Raw genomic sequence first — 20,793 nt, forward strand, 5'->3', positions numbered from 1 at the left:
CCGCCTATTGCTCTTACATCCCTTTGCACCGCTTATCACAACTGCACACAACTCCTACCCTCTATGCCACTGCTTTTGGACGTCCCTTCCCTGATTATAGCACCATGACTGACACTACATTTTGGACTTGGAATGTCCGTGGGCTCAATGACTTTCGCAAGGCACGTTTGGTCCATGCACATATCATTTGTCACAAAGTGGATATCTGTTTTTTTGCAAGAGACCCATCTTATGCAATCCACTGCCTCCAGACTCCTTTCTCAGCATTGGGGCGAAATCCATTCCTCCTTCTATTCCAACTATTCTCGGGGGTGTCCATACTGCTGCGCAGGGGCCTCCCTTGGCAGACCTCTCAAGTGCTCACTGACCCTAGCAGGCGCTATGGAATTCTCCACGGCACCCTGCAGGCCCAGCCCATGACACTAGCAGCACTCCACGGTCCAAATTGCGACGACCCAGACTTTTTTGCTCAAGTTTGGCACTTCATCTCATCCTTTGACTCTGCTGCTCGCCTCTGGGGAGGCGATTTCAACGTGACTGTCCGCCACCCTGGACCAATCTGGCTCCCATGTCTCTCACCCACGCGCGGCCTCCCTTCTTAACTCCATCCTCCTGGAACACCCTCTGTACAACGCATGGCGTCATGCTCACCCTACTGCGTGTGAGGGCACATGTGTCACTGGCTCCCGACTGGACCTATGGATTACTATTCCAGGCGCATTGGTCTGGCTAACGTCGGTTGATCATATGGCACGCACTCTCTCCAACCACGCCCCCATTAGCCTATCCCTCCGTCTTCCTCAGTCTCTCTACTGGGGATTCTCTTGGCGGCTCCCCCAAACGCACTACGTGACTCGGTCTTCAGCAACCAGGTACAGATTGCAATCGTAAATTATTTTGACTCAATGAGGGATCTGTGGACTCCCCATCCAAGCTCTGGGAGGGTTTCAAAACTGTAATCCGTTGCGAGTTAATCTCCAAGCAGTTGGGTATTCTACACTCCATCCGTGGCACTCTGGATAGAATTGAAAGGGAGATCAAACTGCTGGACGCTTCTCATGCTCAGAACCCGCTTGCTGATACACTCGCTCAGATACGCGGGAAACTGACTGAATTTTCCGACGAGGCGGATAAAGATTTGGTGTTTCTCGGTAGAGAGGCGCGGGCGCTTCGCTTCGGTGAGGGCGATCGCCCTGGTAAAAATCTCGCTAATCTCCTTTGCCAGCCTCACGCATCATTGTATATTACCGCCCTGCAGGACGGCGGTCCCTCTCGCACCACTTCCCCTGAAGAAATTAAGGGGCGTTTCACTGCATTCTACACTCCGCTATACACGGCCGATTGGTACCACCGTGCGAGGTTCCTGACCAATATTTTATACTCTTCACCTCCCCTTGCTCGATAATGCGTATCAGGAATTCCTGGATGAGCGCTTCTCTAAGGACGAGATTCTAGCTGCTATAAACAAGGCCCCTGTCTTCGACGGCCTGCCGGTCTTCTTTTACAAGGCCTTCGCCCCAATTCTGATTCCCCATCTAGTTGCCGTGTACAACAAGTCCTTAGAAACGGGCCAGTTACCCCTATCGCTGCATGAAGCACTCTTAACCTTACATCTCAAGCCGGACAAGCCCCCCCAGCAGTGAGATTCCTACCGCCCCCTTTCTCTCATTAACACAGACAACAACATTTTTGCCAAGCTGCTTGCCTCCCGTCAAGTTCCGCTCATGCCACACATTGCCCTTCCAGACCAGTCCGGTTTTATCCCCAGTCGCGCCACCTCTCACAACCTTCGGACTATTTTCTCCATCCTTCATCAAATTAATCTGTCCCTTCCGGCAGTTGCAGCTTTGCTCGATGTCCGCAAGGCTTTTGACACCTTGGAATCGCCTTTCCTTTTTTACCTCCTCCCCGTCTGGGTTTCAGTCAGGTCCTTATACGCAAAGTACTCCTTCTATATACTCTCCCCACCACCCGTCTCCGCATCAACGGACAGATTTCCAAGCCCATCTTGATCGGACGCGGTACCCGACAGGGCTTCCTGCTCTCACCCATGCTCTTTACTGTCGCTATGGAACCTCTTGCAGCTCGTTTCCGGCAGCATCATACCCAGAGGGGCATTGGATTTGCTGCTCAGGCTTTACTTGTTTCCATGTATGAGGATGATATTACTCTTTATGTTTGCCACCCCCAGGAGAATCTCAGCCCTCTAGTCCGTGAGGTGAAACGTTTTGGTGGATATTCTGGCATCCAGGTTAAATGGAATGAATGTAAATGTAAATGTATAGGCATTTATATAGCGCACTACTTACCCGTAGGGTCCCAAGGCGCTTCGACCGCTGCGAAACCTTTCCTGGCTTCCCTGAGAGATGGTCCCTTAATGGGTATCTCCAGGGTGAGACCAGGCATCCCCGGCGGTCTGGTGGGGCCGTTAGTGAAGATGAGGCAAGCTAATGCCCAGAGTTGCCGAGTGTGATCGCTGGTCAGAGTGGGCACCGAGGCGAGAGAATTATCGAGTCCGCTGACCCTGGTCCAGAAACCTGCCGCGCCGGGATTCGAACCCTGGTCCCGGGCCGTCCTCTGCTCTCGGGTCTGCCGCCTCTAACCAGTGAGCCACACTACTTCAATGAATCAGTATCATTCCCTCTTAGGACGCCACAACTCCTTTTGATCCGGATTACCCTTTCGTCTGGGCTTCGGAGCCCACTAGGTATCTGGACGTTTGGTTAAGCAGAGACGTGGATGATCTCTGGAGTGCTAACTTCGGCCGCGCTTAGATTGTTAGAGTCGAAAATCCCTCTTTGGAACCAGCTGTCGCTCTTTCTGCACGGGCGTATAGCAATTCCAAAATGGTGGTGCTCCCGAAGTTTTTATATCTTCTCGTTAACATCCCCATTCCACTCACCGCTCATTTTTTTCGCAAGGTTCGCTCGTTGCTTAATACCCTGGTCTGGGCCGGACGGCAACCCAGAATCGCTTACAACATCCTGACCCTTCCGATGTCACGGGGCGGGCTGGAATCCCCGGACTTTAAACTCTATGTTCTTAGCGATCAGGACAGCTTTCTCCATTTCTGGCTCCACCCTACTCCATTCCAACCCCATGTAGCGGTGGAGGCCGACCTTGCCGCCCCGTGGCTGCTATCAACTGTGCTGGTCTTGTAGCAAGTGACAGATGCATGCTTTGTTCCGCGCCCACGCCCGATTTCTCTCATCTTGCCTGGCTGTGCCCCCGGGTCTCGGCATACTGGAGTGAGGTTTGTGCAATTATCTAAGATATCACCTTGACACCTCTTCAACCTGACCCAGTGATCCGCCTCTTAGGTTTCGTTAAATTTTGCCCGGCTGCCTCTCATTGCCGGCCGCCGGTGTTAGTCCATGAGTTTCTTCCTTTTCATTCGGGAAAAGGCATAACCCTTCCAAGCCTGGAGAAACGCTTCCGTGTCCACCGCCAAGGTATCCGGTCTCCAGCTGAAGAACCTGGGCAGTTGGTGGTGCAGGTGGGAGGCAAATAATTCCAGTGAAAAAGGACCCCATTTATCTCGGAGGTCCGAGAATACCCCTGCATCACGCTTTCACAGGCTCACAAGTTGTGGGACTGAAAGTCCGCTACCTGGTAGTCCTGAGCCAGAAGATATTCCGCCGCAACCCATATATGACGAACCAGGCAATATTGCCAGAAGCTGGTGGCTAGGTCATAGAGGGCCTTCAAACGAGTGCCCCATAGGTGGTTGATGTAACAAACCGCCAAAATGTTGCCCTTCTTGAGGAGAACACAGACAACGAGGAGCTCCAAGCAGTTGATACATAAACGTTGTTTGAGAGGAGACCACAAACCTTCTGTTGAAAACTCGCCACATCTGGCGCCCCAGCCTAACCTGCTGGTGTCGGACTCTATGACGATGTCTGGAGCGGAACTGAAAATTGGCCGACCTTTCCATGGTTCCATGTTGGCCAGCCACCAGGTTAATCTCCTCCCTGGCCTCCATGGAAAGGGTCATCTGTTCAGAGTACAAGAGCCCCTTGCACAGGTGGACGGTCTTCAATTTTTGGAGGGTGCAGCAATGAAGAGGCCCTGGAAAGATTGCCTGAGGTGGAGAGAAGGCTCACTAGGCGTGCTACCTGTCTCAGAGAGTTGCGCTGCTTGAAGAGTGCCCACCCGCAATTAGTGGCATATTTTTGTCACTATCCTAGAAGGGAGGCTGAGAGAAGCCTCAACTGAGTCTATCAAGAAACCCAGAAAAATCACCTTCTGAAGGGAGACTAGCAAGGATTTGGACTCCTAGATTACGGATCAGGTTCTGCAGGAGGTCGACTGCCATCCGAAGTTGTAGCGTCAGCTTGTTGAGGCGCTAAGCCATTATCAAGATGTTGTCGGGGTAGACAAAGAGTCTGATCCCCTGCGACCTCAGATATTCCACAACTAGCCTGTGGACCTTCGTGAAGCACCAGGGTGCCGAGGATAGGCCAAAGGGTAGGGCAGCGAACTCTTAAGTCTTGCCCCGCCTGAAAAATTGAAGGAACCTCCTGTGTGGGGTGGGGGGGAGGAATGTGAATCGAGAGCTAGGCGTCCTTGATGTCCAGACGCACCATCCAGTCCCGCAGTCTGAGGATATCCCGCAGAAAGTGGATCGCCTCCATCTTGAAGTGGCGATAGACAAGCCAGTCATTGAATTTGCACAGGCTGATGACGGGGCGCTGACCTCCATCCGACTTGTCTACTAGATAGAGATTGTTGACAACTTGGACAACTTAATGGGCACCTGGACAGATCCCGGTTTTTACCCAACATAGAACAGGCAGATGTCACTGACCGGTGCCCAATGACCCTGATTTTTTTAACCTAACATCCTACTCCAGAGGTTCGGATTGTTCAAGCTTCAGCCAGCAAAGTGAACCCCTATTCATTCTCCACGGCTCCCCCCGATTGGGAGTCTGAGGATTGAGGAGTTTGGAGAAACACATTTTCTCTTCGGCTAGCCTAGCACAGAGTTCAATCAATGCAGTTTGTTTGATGGGCCAATATATGTATGCCCTCTGGGACATAGCCAGCGAGATCTTGACAATGTTTTTGGAAGAACTCCCGGTATCACTGGCTAAAACCATTCAGAATAGTCAAGATGTGCCCAGAAAAGTGTTTCATGCTGGCCTTGATACTAAGTGCTTGTCTGGGAAGGGTGGTTGGCACCAGTCTGGTGTTTCAACACCATGGAGGGACAGGCTCCACAGGATTCTCTGGAGATGTACGGGTCTGTCTTATGGATGCACCTTTCGATGGCTTATGTCAAAAAGCCAATTCTCACTTGGAATGTTTCAAAGAAAATAGGAGCCATGACATGCTGCCTGGGTCTTCTGACTCTTGCCAAACAGTTTGCTCTCCATAAAGTTCAAGGCTACTCTAGGGGGCTGGTGCAAAGGTAATACCAGTCTCCTCAGCCGCTGCTGCCATCACCCCAGTCCTTTCAAGGCAGAGGATGTGGATCGGACAGGCGACGTGCAGGTCTACAAGGGCATCAGTCCTCCCATTCCCCTTTCCTTCTGGCAAAAGCCACAAAGATGCTTTGCCTAGCACAAGCCCCTCGTGGGCACAGGATTCAGTACCTCCTCCCAGGGTGGCGATTCATTACATCTGACAGATGGGGCCTTCAAATCATTCAGCATAACTATGTCCTACCCTTTCTCTCTGCTCCGCCAACCTTTCTCTTACCTTAGAGCAAATCTCAGGGGATCACTTGTCCATTTTGTGGCAAGAGGTATGAGTTTTAATTTCCAAAGGAACCATTGTGAGGGTTCTGGAACCATAAATAGGGAAGGGTTGTCTCACTATTGTCTTGTGCCGAAAAAGGAGGAGGGTCTTCGGCCCATCTTCTTAGACCTTTGTCCTTTGAATGCCCAGATCTCTGTACTAGGGTGAATGTATGACCTTGTTCTGCATTCTGTCCATCGATTGTTCTTTTTGCATTTGTCACGCCGAGTGGGACGGGTATGCTCAGACGTGGGTCCCGTGCTCTCCATGCCACTGAAGTCCAGCTATCCTGGCTGATGAGGGCTGAAAGCCCAAAACTGGTCCTAGGATGCTTGTTTCCAGTCCAGGGAGGACCTGGCCTGGCCGTTCGGGCTACACTGTTCTCATTTCACAAAGGGCCTTGGGATTCATCTTCTTACAGGATGAACAACCTTGGACATCATGGTCTGAGCTCAGGCACCATATGCAATCTTCATGCGGATCCGTGATTGACATCATTTTACCGCATTCACCAAAAGGCTTGAATCTGGTCTTCTTCGAGGACATCTCGACAGGAGACAGTGATACATAAACACGAAAACCAACAAACAGTAACAAAGTTACTATAAAAGCTACAGAGATGAACAACCTTTACAACGAAACTTTTACAATGCACTGCCATTACAACGTGACCATTACAACGCAAACCATTACAACGCATTGCGCTGGGGGGCGCTCTAGGATAGGGAATACGTTTAATTTACTATCCAACACCTTCCCTAGTGTCCACGGGGACTGGAGTTGGAATAGTAAATTAAACTTTTCACTATCCAGCACCCCAAAGCGCTATGCGTTGTAAAGGTTTGTGGTGTAAAAAAAGCGTTGTAAAGGCATGCGTGGTAAAAGTATGCGTTGTAACATCATACATCCGCTACAGAGGATCCCTCGAAAAACGTTAACGTCGATGACGCGGAAAAAAGGGGGATATTCACAAGGGGAGGAATCCACAGGCAGATACTGTATCCACCAGAAAAAGCATTACTGAATGTAAGTAACTTGTTCGTTTGGACCCAGCCCTATGCAAATCAGTCTTGACCCTGCACCCAATGGGAACAGCCTAGCCCGAACTGCCACTGGATTCATGCTAGCCTGGCTGATAAAGGGTGTTACCCAGAAACCGGTCCCAGGATGCTTGTTTCCGGTTCAGGGAAGGCCGGTCTTGGCAGTTCGGTCTGAACTGTTCCCATGAGGCACAGGGTCAGGACTGATTTGCATATAGCTGGGTCTGAACTGTGGTGGCGAAGTAAGCTAAAGAATGATGATGGATTCAACCCAGGTCTGTGACGGGTGGGTAAGTGTCTGAAAAGTTTCAGTGCTCTGCCCATCATCTCCTTGTGTTTGCACTTACAAATCATCGACATCATGTGTTTAAGTCTAATTAGTTTAAGTGAAGCCAACAACCCCTACAACATTAAATGCATTAAAGTGCTTGGTGCGCAGCTCCCCTTGCTAGGTTTGACGGCTCTCCCAGGGAGCCACGGCGCACAGTTTGGGAACCATTGCACTAGGATGACATCATAATCATCAGACAATTGTGACCAAAAGACTGCTCCGCGCAGATCCGGAGAGAGATTCCCCTTAGTCACTTTTTCACTGATCTTTTTTGGAAGTTTTGTCGACTGCTTTTTCAAGTCTTCAACTCCTGAGCGCGAGGAATGTCCCAATGTCGGACCGGGTTCAAGCCCTGCGACTCCTGTCACGAACTGATGTCTGTGACAGATCCGTACCTAGTGTGCCTTTGGTGTCTGGAGCAGGACCACGCTCAGAAGTTCTGCTTCGACTGCTAGGCCATGAATCCAAAGTCTTTGCGGGTGTGGTCCCAAAAGCTATTGGAGGGCCAGTGTTCGGCTCCGCTTCTTTCTGTTCGAAGTGCCAGGTCTTGAGGAGTCTCCTGAAGGTTAGGTGGTCTTCGGTCTGCCATAGGTGGATGTGGAGGGTGTTCCAAGTCTTGGCGGCGAGGTGGGAGAATGATCTGCTGCCGGCGGTCACTCTTCGGATGCGGGGGGCAGTGGCAAGGGCGCGGACTGCAGAGCAGAGCTGGCGGGACGGGGTGTAGAGGCTGAGTCGGATGTTGAGGTACTCTGGTCTGGTGTCGTGGAGTGCCTTGTGTGCGTGGGTGAGGAGCTTGAAGGTTATCCTCTTGTTGATGGGGAGCCAGTGCAGGTCTCTGGGGTGTGATGTGGCTGCGGCGCATTGATGCTAGTGGCTCCAGCCTCAGCGCTGGAGTGCTCCCGTGGATCGGAAACTGAATTGATGCCGCTCGATCTTACTCGACCTTCCCCGGCGCCGATCCAAACAAAGACATCCCCTGGGTCGGCCGTGCCCCCAGCTGATGCCATCCCCATCCTCACCTGCGAGATGGACCGGGAGCCGGACCGATGTCTATCGACATCTGATCTGACCTCAAAGGGCACTTTTGGTCCCCTGTCCATCCTAGGTGTTCCCTACCGCCCAGAAGGTGGTGATTAGGACTGAGAAGGGTTGCTGGACCCTTTAGCAGACCAGCTAGAAGAGCTGGACTGGAGAGAGGAGCTGGGTGACACAAGTGGTCTGGACACTTCTCAAGACTGTGGCATGCTTTCTCCCCCTACCATGGCTACGGAGGAGTGAGCGCCCTGTGTTGCGAAGGGTGGCCAAGGCCTTGTGCCTGGAGCTCCCTTCAGTGGCAGTCAGGACTAAGCTCCTGACAGAGGTGCTCCAGCCTGCGTCAACCTCCTCGGAGACGATTCTGCCCTTCAACAAAGCCCTCACTGACGTCTTTCTGGGTCTCTAGTCCTAGCTCAGCACAGGGGCTCCTGTGAAAAGGACGATTGCCTGCCACCATCGCCCGGTCCCAGGCAACCCAATTTCTCACCCAACACCCTTCCCTTCCGAGCTTGGTGGTCCAAGCCTCTTTTTCAAAGGGCGTATTCCCTTTTGCTCCCCCATATAGGGAATACAAGTAGATGGATCATCTTGGGAAGCGCATGTTCTCTTCCTCCAGCTTGGCACTGTGGTCCATGAATACCACGCCTCTTGGGCTGATACGGTGCGCAGGTGCTGTATTAGTGACCAGAGGAGACCCTGGTCGTTCTCTCTCAGGCAGTGGTAGATGGGAGAGACGCAGCCAAATTCACGATTAGATGTGGACTGGATACCACCAACTAACTAAGCAGAATGATTGCCACGTCGGTAGCCCTTAAACGCTATACCTGGTTGAGGACATCTGGCTTTTTGGGGGATGTCCAGTCAACTTTCCTGGACATGCCTTTTGATGGCAGACATATTTTTGGCGACAAAGCGGATTTGGCACTGGAGCACTTCAATGATTGTATGGCTATGGCCAGATCTTTGGGCCTCGCTGCGTCTTCCCGTCCACTCCAGTCTGCTTTTTGCCCCTTTCATGGCTACGGATGGGGTGCCCAGCCACGTCTGGCCCAGTCTTACCACCTATTCACTCAAGCTGCCCAGCCTCTGCGTGGTCGCGGGACCCAGTAACCTCGCAGTCTGGAAGTCTTAGCCAAGGGATCTATCGAGAGGGTTCTTGTGCCAGAAGTAGGTTGTGGTTACTATTCCCACTACTTTCTGGTTCCCTAGAAGGAAAAAGGCCTATCCTAGACCTCAGGACCCTCAACCGCTTCCTCGGAAGGAGAAGTTCAAAATGCTCCCTTTGGCTCAGGTACTGTCTGCCTTCGACCCTGGAGACTGGATGGCGGCGTTGGACTTGCAGGACGCCTATTTTCATATTCCTGTCCTGCCAGCCCACAGACGCCATCTATGGTTCACAGTAGGCCACGAGCATTTACAGTTCACTGTGTTCCCCTTAGGCCTTACCAGTGCCCTTCTGGTGTTCACGAAAGTGATGGCGGTGGTCGCAGCTAATCTGCGCCGAAAGGGGTTCCAGTCTTCCCCTATCTCGACCACTGGCTGTTGAAGGCAGGCTCCCACCTCCAGACTACGGCGGACCGATTGCACTCGCTGGGGTTCAATATCAACGTGCCAAAGTCACACCTGATTCCCTCTCAGACGCTCCCTTTCATCAGAAATGTTCTGGACACAGTGCAGTTTTGAGCCTGTTCTCCTGAGCAGCAAGTCCGGGATATTCGGGCTATGATTCAGATGTTTCAGCCTCTATACCGGATTTCGGTGAGAATGACTTCGGAGACTGCTGGGCCTTCTGCTTCCTGATGGTGGATCATGTCAGGTGGCAAACTGTGGGCTCTGCAGTGGGACCTGAAGTACCAGTGGGCGCAGCATCGGAGAATCTTTCCAACTACGTCCAGATCTCGGAGGGAACTGCACAACAACTGCAGTGACCCGAGCCTCTGACCCGGCTTGGGTCAGAGGCTGGCCCCTCTCCCTTGCCCAATGAGACTTAAGAACAATGACGAGCAGCTATCAGAATACTGATAACATTCAGGTTTTTGCATTTTCTTGCGGTCTATTACGTTATAGCCACTTCTGCCGGATTCCTGAGAAATGGGTGATTCAGTCTGTCATTTTTCCTAGTCTCTCTGGGTCTTCTTCCCTTCTGCTGTAGATTTGTATTTAATGGGACTCGTAATGTCACATTCAGGTTTTAAATATGGCTGCACGGGTCAAGTACCCAAGGCATCTCTACCTACAGAGGTATACACTGCCGGGATTATTTTTGGTTGTTCGCATTCACGATCCTAAATGGGAACAGCTTCCTGTTTCTGACGTATAGCCAGAACTGAAGTCTTTCACTTAATATTTCTTAAGATGATAGAGGACACTGTAGAGAAGTTCCCCATTAACTTCATTGCTACGTCCAGAGCTGATGCAGCTCTGTGCTCATTCTGTACCTGTCGAAGTACAATAGGGAGAACGGCCAATGAAGTTGTACCATGCGTGCTAGTGTAAATGCATGCAAATATGCTTCCCTAGGTGTTGCACTCCTCCAGGGGTGGCCTCATTTCAGTAGACACATAGTCAGTATTCCATGTTTGTTTTGGGGTGTAATGTATGGATACGCTGTTTCCAACTGATTGGTCTTGAGAGTAATCCAGAAAGTCATTTCATCACGCTTCGTAGGTGCTTTTCTCACGATAGCATTGATAGTCTGTGGATTAATAGTTTGTACTTGTATAGGAGTGGTAGGTGCCACTCTACAGCTGGTCTGGAGCTCAAATTACATTGTACGAATTGTACAAGTCTCCTGTATAAGGTAACTGTGTAATTTAACACCTCTACTACCTCAGTGGTTGTTAAGTTGTTGGGGCGAGGAGTGGGAGTGTAGCTAGACAAAACTGGCCACGTAGCCCAGTCATTGCTCAGGGGCCCCAAACGGACATTTCTGTGCATATGTGGCTACTGACCAGCAAACCAAGTCTGGTGTTCCTGAAAAGTTAAGGGGATTTCCAAATCTTGGTAGTCGCTATAGTGTGCCGGCGGGTCTACAGCTGTATAAGCAGGGAACTGCCCCGAGGCAGCATTGATCGGCTCAAACTCTACCCATGTGTAAAACATCTCAAAGGCATTAGCCGCATGTGCAGCTATTACAAAAGTAACTGTCCACCCCTTCTCATTGGGGACACCTCAAGCTTTGAGATGCTGAGTGAATGCTTACCTCTAATTCGCAACCTATGACAATAGGTGCTGCCATAGTGAATGGATTAATTTGAAAATTGGAATCGAAGAATTAGAAAACCCACAGAACAGGCAGTAACCTGCTGCCATAGTGAATGGATTCATTTGAAAATTGGAATCAAAGAATCAGAAAATCCACAGAATGGCCAATAGCGTTTTATGAGTCAAGCTTGACAAACCTACGGAAATAGGTTCTCCCTTATCCCCAGTAGGACGTAACTATGATGGCTATGGACGATTCCATAATTACATTCCATTGGTTCACGTGTGAATGAATAGGGAATAACCTACTCAAACAGTCACCAAGTTAGGTGCAACTGTTGCGTACACTAGAACTTTGGTAGTTCTACAAGGTTTACTTTACCACCCCACCGATTACAATCATGATGAGGGTCGCTCTTAGGGACTTGAGAACAGTGGCTGCTAATAGGGTGACCCCTCATCCTCTCTGGCCTCTTTCTCAATAACATTATTATGTAATACCCTAAGGTAGAAAAATATAAGCTTAAAAATACACTTAGTAGTATACCATGAATGTCATACTCCCTTCTCCCAATAATTCATCACATATGCAAGAATGCAGTGGTCAACTTCCCTTCCTCTAGTTCTGCTACCCCTAAAGGATAGGGAATGTAATAGTACCTTGTCACACATTCACCTCGAAGACCCTCTACCTGGAAAGGGAACATGCGGAGGAAGTACCCAAGCTTACTGTAAGTGGTTTTGTATGTGGTACGGGCAACAGCCTTCAAATGGGGGCAACGCCCAAGCCTGTCGCTTCCCAGGCAGTTGGAGCTAGTGTGATGATCAGTGGACTGAAAATGACGGAGAGGTTAATAATATCTCACCCCGTCTCCTAGTCTTTTCATAGCCAATACGACGACTTTCTTCGAGCCTGACACTTACTTTTGGTGGGAGGCTGGATAGTCATGGGTAGCAATGAAAGAAAAGTGTAAAAAATAAATAAAGGGGGCTGTTTTTTTACTGTGATTGTTTGCATGCACATTCTTAAAGCTTGTATATTTGTCATTTCTGCAGATCATCATTTATTTCATCGGAGTCACTCTGGCAGCCTTAAATGCCCAGTTGTTTGGGAAGTGGACCTCAGAAATCATGTCGGACATGCACCTGCTTGAGCAGAGTCGTGGTCTTGGCCAGGAGATTGGCTTTTGTTCAAACAGATCATATTCCAGTTTGCGTCTGTCAGACCCAAAATACAAGGCACTGGCCAGACAACTTAACTTTTACCACAACATATCGTCAATTTGTAACCTTTGCTGCATCATCTGCACCGGTCTAAGTCTATACTTGTTGGCTGCACATCTTTGCAATTTGTAATCAGCAGGAACACTATCCCCATCGCCGGTCCCACAGAGGGGTAATCAATGTCAGTGTTTACAAAATGAACCTGCATAGCCTAACTCTGCAGTAATGTTTTTTTTTTTTTTTTTACAAACTGTGTGATAAATTGGTTTGGTGTATAAAGTAGTAGTTTGTGTGTCTGGTAAAGGGAATTGTAAATACAGTTTTTAAAATATTGTTTTATTCTAGCAGTTGATTAACTATTAAAGTTTAATTAACCATGTGTGTACCAAATGCCAACTATCAAATGAACTATTACTTGTGTGCATTCGCCAAAAAATAAAAAATGCAATGCTTCTGGATTATGCCGACAGTTCCTTGTAGCAGTAGCTCCTTAACCTCATGCGCGCTAGCGGAATTCCGCTCGTACGCTGAGATTTTTAAAAGCGCATGTTACGTGACGAGCTGGGCTCGTCATCAGCGTGCGAGGAGGCTACGCCATGACGAGCCCAGCTCGTCATCAGCGTGGAAGGGGTTAATGGATAGTACAGACATGCACAAAGAAGTGCCAGCAGTCATTTCAGCTGATGGTGAGGAACGTATGTGCTACAAACGTGGTCGCAACCCTGCGCATCACTTCAAAGGTGTCTGTGCTTTGCTTATTTTGCTCTGCTTTAGTATTCATGGAGGGAGATAGTTAGGGTTTATCTGTTATTAGAATAGCCGCTGTAATGTCTAGCACATGACATCCAGCTCTGCTATGTTTTCCAAAGCGTATATAACTGAAGGGGGGGGGTGGGGTGTCTATAATTATTATTAATACTACATATCTTGCATTAGCAAGGAAGTATATAACGTTTGTAATACGGTTCATTTCCAAATGCTCCTCAGAAAATACTGTCACAAAGTGTGGCAGTTTGTACATCACATATTGTGTTTTGCTATACTATAAAATGCATACGATGTCTGGTTATGCAGTTAGACTGTGCTAGCCTGCCATTATTTTATACACATAAAACTACCCTTTAGGTAGATACAAAGCATTTGACCTCTGCAGTTGGTCTTGCCTTCACCTGTGTTAATATGCACACATGTTTTAATATTTTGGCGTCAAATTTCTAAGCTATAGACCTATGAATACTCATAAAACACAAGAGTCACTGTAGCTGTTCCTTCCTTATCTAGTGCATACTTATATGATTTGCTTTACCATACAAGGGTTTGGTGTTCTTTTGGTTAATTCTATATGTTACTTATTTAGAAGCTGAAATTCAACAAGCACTTATGTACATAAAAATGTCGGTGTCATATATGGTTTCGACTCAGATTTTTTTTCTCAGAGATGTCACTGAAACCAGCCAATTTAGATAAACTTTAGCTCGTGCTAGTCCAGCTGAACAAGAGTATTTTCTTTCTATCTCATCAGTCTCTGTTAACATGTGGGAAATGACTACTATATGTTCAGCTGCAGCGTGCATATCCTTTGCAGGAAAGTGTACGAAATCCTCTTACTTTTAAATGTGAGGCTCCAAAATCCCATTTAGGACGAATGTTTCTGCTTATTGAAATAGCATCATATACTATAAATCTGACCATCTGCAACTTTGTCAGCTGTCCATACCAGAGTAGAATTGAGCAAAGCAGTACTGTCAATGTGAGCAAGTTTAAATAGCCACCGGCCTGGAGGAATGTGTTTAATGGGGGCAGAATGAGTAGGATTATCCCATACATATCTTCACTTTATCCAGTATTGGGGTATCTTTCATAGATTCACATGCCTGAATCATTCCCCGTCGCCGAGGTGGGAGTCCCACGGTATATAAAAAAGCAGTGCCAAAAGTAAATTACAGTAGTAGGCCCTATGAGAAAGGCCTGAGGCCTAGATTGTAGTAGCCTATGTACCTCATTATGCTAAAAAGACCTAAGTCTTTGTTCCAACCAATCAGCTCAGAGCACCCTCAAGAACCCTCTCTGCAGAGCCAGTTCTCCTCAGATTTTCACCGCACGTCGTGTGGAAGGGAGTCTCCCTGAGTCTCTACTCAGTTTCTTCTCTACTTCAGGATGTCTGACAAAAAGGCTTTATTTAAACCTTGCAGAACATGTCAAAAGAAAAGGGTCCATGTTGATGACCAACATAAGGACTGCATTTATTGCCTTCATCCAAAACCTGAGGCAAAAAATTGTAAGATCTGACCCATCTTCCCTTCCAAGACCTTGAGGGATAGGGAGGCCACAGTCCTCTGATGGCTCAAATCCTCTGCAACTGATGATGAAGAGAGCTTCGACATCAAGTAAGAGAGCTAGATCGCAGGGGGATTATCCAAGTGAGGGGAGAAAGCATGGTAAAAACCTCCCACTCCACTTCGGGCTCTTCACAGAGATCTTCTCTCCCTGAAGCCCCAGCTCTCAAGGAATCTACAAAGAAAACTGTGAGTAAGACCTCTTCTGTCTCCTCACCTGTGACTACCATCTCATCTTCTGCTCCTTCATCTACGGATATGATTTCCACCACAGCCATCACCTCTCTTATCCTGTCTAATAGGATCTCCATTGTGACAAAAAGAACCATCGTCGACGATCCGTCAACAACAGTCTAGTCATCGAAGAAGCACTCGTCGACGAAGACACCATCGAAGCCCTCGTCGACTAAGTCATCTACGGAAGAAGCAGAGTCCGTCGACGGTGGTTCCGTCGACGTCGAGTCAGTCCCGCCGACGACGCTTTCGTCGACGGTGGTCCCCGATTCCGTCGACGATGGTCCTGTCGTCGACGCCTCCAGCAGACTAATAGTGGTTGCTACAGCAAAGCCTCCAACCACTATACAGGCTTTTTTTACGCCACTTTCTTTTAAAACCTTTCAATTAATATCAAACCAGCGGCAAGAAGGTGCTTACATCTCTCCACTTACGCCCTCCCATCTCTTAGAGACTTATGCTCATGAAGAGGAGGATGATTTTGAGGATTATGACAATGAGGGAGCTTTTGTGATAGCTCACCATCCTTCAGAATTGAACATTAAGTGCCAGGATGATGAGGAGGATCTAGACTATTCCGAACATTACTATCAGGAGGACACTGTTGTGCCTCAAACAGAATACCAAAGGCAATCTCGTCCTTCGGAATCCAGCCATCTGCCATCGAGCCTCATACAGGATTTACAAGCCATGCTGGCAGACTATAAACAACGTTTTCCGCCGCAGCAGGTCGGGCCTACACCCAAACCTGCTGCTCCGGTTCCTCAACCTGAGATTCCACCACCTAGGACTCCGGTAACGGAACTACCTCAACCTGATTTGCCTACGCACACCCCGGATACTTCTTCGGATGAAGAAGTAGAGGAGGGCAAGTTACCAGATAATCCTCTGTTAGATCCGTGGGATACTTACGTTATTCCCATCAACTCCACAACCTTCAGACTCACCGCCTGAAGACATAGGTGGCTTCCATAATCTTATGCAGCGAGCTGCAACTAGATTTCAATTACCGGTAACAGTGGAACAGACAGAATGTTTTCTTCATGATTTTAAAGAGGAAACTAGGAAGGTGTCAAAAGCCATTCCTATTATAGATTATATCTGGAAAGAGGGTGTCAAAGTGATGAAAAATCCTGCTTCTGTGACGGCCGTGTTACCAAGGATTGATAAAAAATATTGCGCTCCTCTCAATAGTCCTTCATGCCTCATTGGACACCCACGGCCAGATTCGGTCATCTCGCAGGCCGCGCAGCAAAGATAAAAAAAAAACCACCCACCCCCATCACAACACCACCAGATAAGGAGGGACGTCGTTTGGACCTTATCGGTAAAAAAAAATCCGCCATGGCTGCTGCCTCGATCAGAGCTGCAAATTCTTTGGCGATTAAAGGGCGCTATGATCGCCAAATGTGGTCAGAGATGGCTGCTATGATTAATCTAATTCCAGAGGATAAAAGGCAAGAGGCACGCAAGATCTTAATGGAAGGGGAACGTGCAGCTGCAGAAACCATCGACTGCGCTTTCGATATTGCAAATACAAACTTTAGACAACTGGCAGGAGCTGCAGTTCTCAGACGACAGGGCTAGCTAAAGGCTACCACCTTTAGGCCCGAATTCCCACTAAAGATCTTGGGCATGGCTTATGACGGAGAGTCTCTATTTGGAAAACACATCGAGGAGACCTAGTTATCATATCCCTGATGGAACAGCCATGTCTTCAGCTGCTTTCTGAACGGTGCATAGGAGGAGACCGACCTTAGCTCCATCGGAAACGAGTTCCAGAACTGAGGGGCTAGAACTGCAAATCGAGAGCCTCCATGTTTCTTACGTTTAAAGATTGGGGTAACTAGCAGATTCAAGTGGGAAGATCGTAAATTTCGAGTAGCGAAAATTTTGGAAGAATTAAAAGCTGGACTCATGCCCTGGAGAGCTTTAAAGATTGTGCATCCCATCTTAAACAGGCCACGCATGGCCACAGGGAGCCAATGAAGGCTTTTCATCAGGGGCCGATCGCGGTGCCATTTGGGTTGATGGAAGATCAATCTAGCAGCCCGATTCTGGACTAGCTGAAGGCGTCTTAAGTTGGTATGCCTACATAGAAAGAGTTAGAATAGTCCAGTCGGGAGATGACCAAGGCCAGGATCACTAAGGTCAGAGCTTCCTGAGATAAAAATCTGCTAATCTTCGTAATTCTGCGTAGTTGAAAAAACCCAGCAGAAACCACAGAGCTGATATGAGCTTTCTTTGATAGATCATTGCTCACCACTATACCCAGACTCTTGGCTGAACTAGTCGGAAGTGGAAGGTTGCCTAAGGTAGACGGCCAAAAGCTGGAGTTCCAAGGGTTAGCAAGTCCACCAGTAAGGATCAGCTCAGTTTTTTCGGGGTTAAGCTTCAGTTGATTTTCATTCATCCACTTGCTTATAAAAATCATGGTGTCTTGAAAATCAGACACAGAAGAAGGATGAAGGTTAATGTCAAAAATTAATTGGAGGTCAGCCGCATAATTATAGGTCACGACTTTCCTATCCCGAAGAGAGAAAATTAAAGGAAGGAGGTACAAATTAAAAAGAAGCGGGGAAAGAGAGGAGCCGTGGGGCACTCCACAAGATAGTTCCATCTTTTTTGAGAAGTTAGCAAGACGTACCGATTGAAACCGGTTACTAAGAAAAGAGGAGAGCCACTTTAGGGCCAGGCCCTGGATCCCAGCATTGCTGACACGGTCAATCAGAATGTTATGATCGACAGTGTCAAAAGCTGCTGACAGATCCAGGAAAACCAGGGCCTGGGTGAGTCCTCTATCTGCGCCCCCTCTAAGGTTGTCCATAACTGTCAAAATGACAGATTCAGTGGAGTGAGAGGGTCGAAATCCGGCCTGGTGGGGATCCAGGACATGAGACAGTTCAATAAAGGTGCTTAGTTGAGACATATGCCTCTAAAACCTTACTCAGGTTAGGTAGTAATGAAATAGGGCGGTAATTGCCAAGAATAGAAGGGTCCGCACCTGGCTTTTTCAAAATGGGAATGATTTCCGCACTTTTAAAGAGGTCAGGAACTATGCCCGACTCAAGTGATTCATTGAGGAGAGAGAGCGGAGGGTCTGGGCATTTGGAAAAGACTTCCTGGAAGACATGAGGAGGACAACAATCCGTCGAGGAGCCAGAGCCAACTCTCTTAAGTAAGCCCAGAAAGGTCTTCAAAGTAATAGTGGGAATCAAGGTCAGCTGAGGCGAGAGACCACAGATATTAAGAGCGTTAATAGGAGTATCAGAGGTCGGAATGCTAGCCTTAATGGCAGTGATTTTTTCCATTAAATATATATTGAGAGAGTCACAAAAAGATTGTGAAGGGATAGGTTTCGGTACAAGTCTATCAGGTTTAGAAAGCTCATTGACTATTGAGAAGATTTCTTTCGTTTTACTAGCTGAATGTAAGACTTTATTAGAGAAATAATCAGTTTTAGTTTTAAGAATAGAGTGTTTGTATTCTTTCAGCAGGTTGGTAAAAATGTTCTTATCAGCCATATGATAGAGAAGTCTCCATCTGCGTTCTGCTTGTCTCAGTGCCAGCTTTTTTGTCTTGAGATCATCAGAGAACCATCACTGTGCATCATGAGGTCTAATAGTCTTTGTAAGAATAAGGGGAGCAGCGCAATCACATGCAGACTCAAGCCATAGCTTAAGGTTTTCAGCCTGTGTGTGAGTCGACTGAGACTAACGGGGTTATAGCGGTTAAGAGAGAACAGAGATGGTCAATGTTAGCACTTCTCCAATTTCTAGACTTGCAGTTTTTAGTCAGTCTGGTTTTTGAGGGGTGAACATCAGGGGGGTAAGAGAAATGAGGTGGTGATCCTCCCAAGTGCACGGGGAAATTAAAGGGGTCGGAATCATCATATTAGCAGTCCAGACCTGATCTAAAATGTGTCCCTTAATATGAGTGGATTCATGCACATGTTGGGTGCAATTCATTCCGGACAAAAGATCTGTCAGCTCAATAGAGTTGGCACTCTCCAGTTCATCTTGAGGCTAACAATTAAAATCGCCAATGATGAGAAGTCGAGCATGAATAATGGCCAAATTAGAGATCATTTCACCTAAGGCCTGGGGGAAGGTAGGCATGTAGCAAGGGGGTCTGTAGAAAAGATCACATGTAAAAGATGACTGGGGAGATTCCAGTTTAACAACTAAACTGTCGACAGAGGGCAAACCCTTGATATCTAATATCTTAAACTGATGGTCCTTAAGGATAATAGCTGCAACTCCACCGCTTACCTTCCCTGGAGGGCGGTTAGCTTGCAGGATATAATAATTATCTGGCACAGCTGCCAAGATGTCAGGGGTGGACTCTTCAGTGAGCCAATTTTCCGTAAGAAGTAGGAGATCAGGCTTTTCCAGCTGTAAAAGTTGGAAAATCTCAAGTTGATGCTTCACCATGGACTGTGTATTCAGATAAATGACTAAAACGCCCATTATCTGCCTTACTGCGACATGGAAGAATGTCTACACGTTCACAAGACATTACTACCTGCAATCAGCAAATCAACATGATGCAGCAGTTGGTCAAGCGGTTTTACGTCACCTGTTTCCATAAGAACAGATTCAGGTAACCAATGTTTTATTCATCTTATAATAAGTCTAAAACTTTCAATATTTCTGTAAAGATTAAAGATGTACATGTTTTACAGATTACTTACTTCTTTTGTAGTGATATTACTTTTCTGTTTATTATTATATGACTGCTCTTTAGCATTTAGTCAAGTTTTTCATTAATAATGTATTTGCTTCACTATTGTTGGTTGTTAAATATATGTTTATGGGAGTGTATCACAATAAGTCTCCCACCATCCGCATCAGACTTTTGTCTGGCATACTGCTTGGTATTCTGATTCAGGCATGTGAATCTATGAAAGATACCCCAATACTTGATAAGAAAACAAGTTACTTACCTGTAACTTCAGTTATCCAGTATTGGTATCTTTCATAGATTCACATGCACCCACCCTCCTCCCCGGAGAGTCAGTTCTTTAATTTTTGGGATACTCATTCCCACTTGTGCTAACCAAAATCTGAGGAGAACTGGCTCTGCAGAGAGGGTTCTAGAGGGTGATGTGAGCTGATTGGTTGGAACAAAGACTTTGGTCTTTTTAGCATAATGAGGTGGATAGGCTACTACAATCTAGGCCTCAGGCCTTTCTCATGGGGCCTACTACTGTAATTTACTTTTGGTACTGCTTTTTTATATACCGTGGGACTCTCACCTCGGCAACGGGGAATGATTCAGGCATGTGAATCTATACCAATACTGAATAACTAAAGGTACAGGTAAGTAACTTGTTTTCTTAATTATCAGGTATTGTAATAATTCCATTTCATAACAGCAGACATTTTTGACAGTGTCAACTTGTCACAACTCCCAGTATTTCGTGCAGTACTCTGAGTGAACTAGGTATTAAAACAGATACTCCACACTCATTCGAGAGCTCCTTCTGTCCCATATAGCCTTCACATTCATTGAAATGTTTTCCAAACCAACCTGTTGTACACAACCTGCCTCACAGTGTTGTATTTCAGGTACGGATGTTGCCACAGTATAGCCATGTATTTAAATGCTAAAAGGCACGTTCACATGATAAATTTGCATTCAACCA

At 47.5% G+C, this 20,793-nt stretch overlaps 1 protein-coding gene across 1 annotated transcript in view; it reads left to right on the forward strand.

Moving 5' to 3' along the window:
* LOC147747269 (transmembrane protein 205-like) overlaps positions 1-12,708 on the forward strand; it is a 121,565-nt gene extending 108,857 nt beyond the window's left edge. Inside the window, exon 3 of the mRNA XM_086936210.1 lies at positions 12,409-12,708. Coding sequence (XP_086792336.1) covers positions 12,409-12,708 — 300 coding nt within the window. The remainder of the gene's footprint in view (positions 1-12,408) is intronic.
* Positions 12,709-20,793: the final 8,085 nt, after the last annotated feature.

The sequence above is a fragment of the Lissotriton vulgaris genome, chromosome 1_1 (genome assembly GCF_964263255.1).
Source record: "Lissotriton vulgaris chromosome 1_1, aLisVul1.2, whole genome shotgun sequence".
Lineage (NCBI taxonomy): Eukaryota > Metazoa > Chordata > Amphibia > Caudata > Salamandridae > Lissotriton > Lissotriton vulgaris.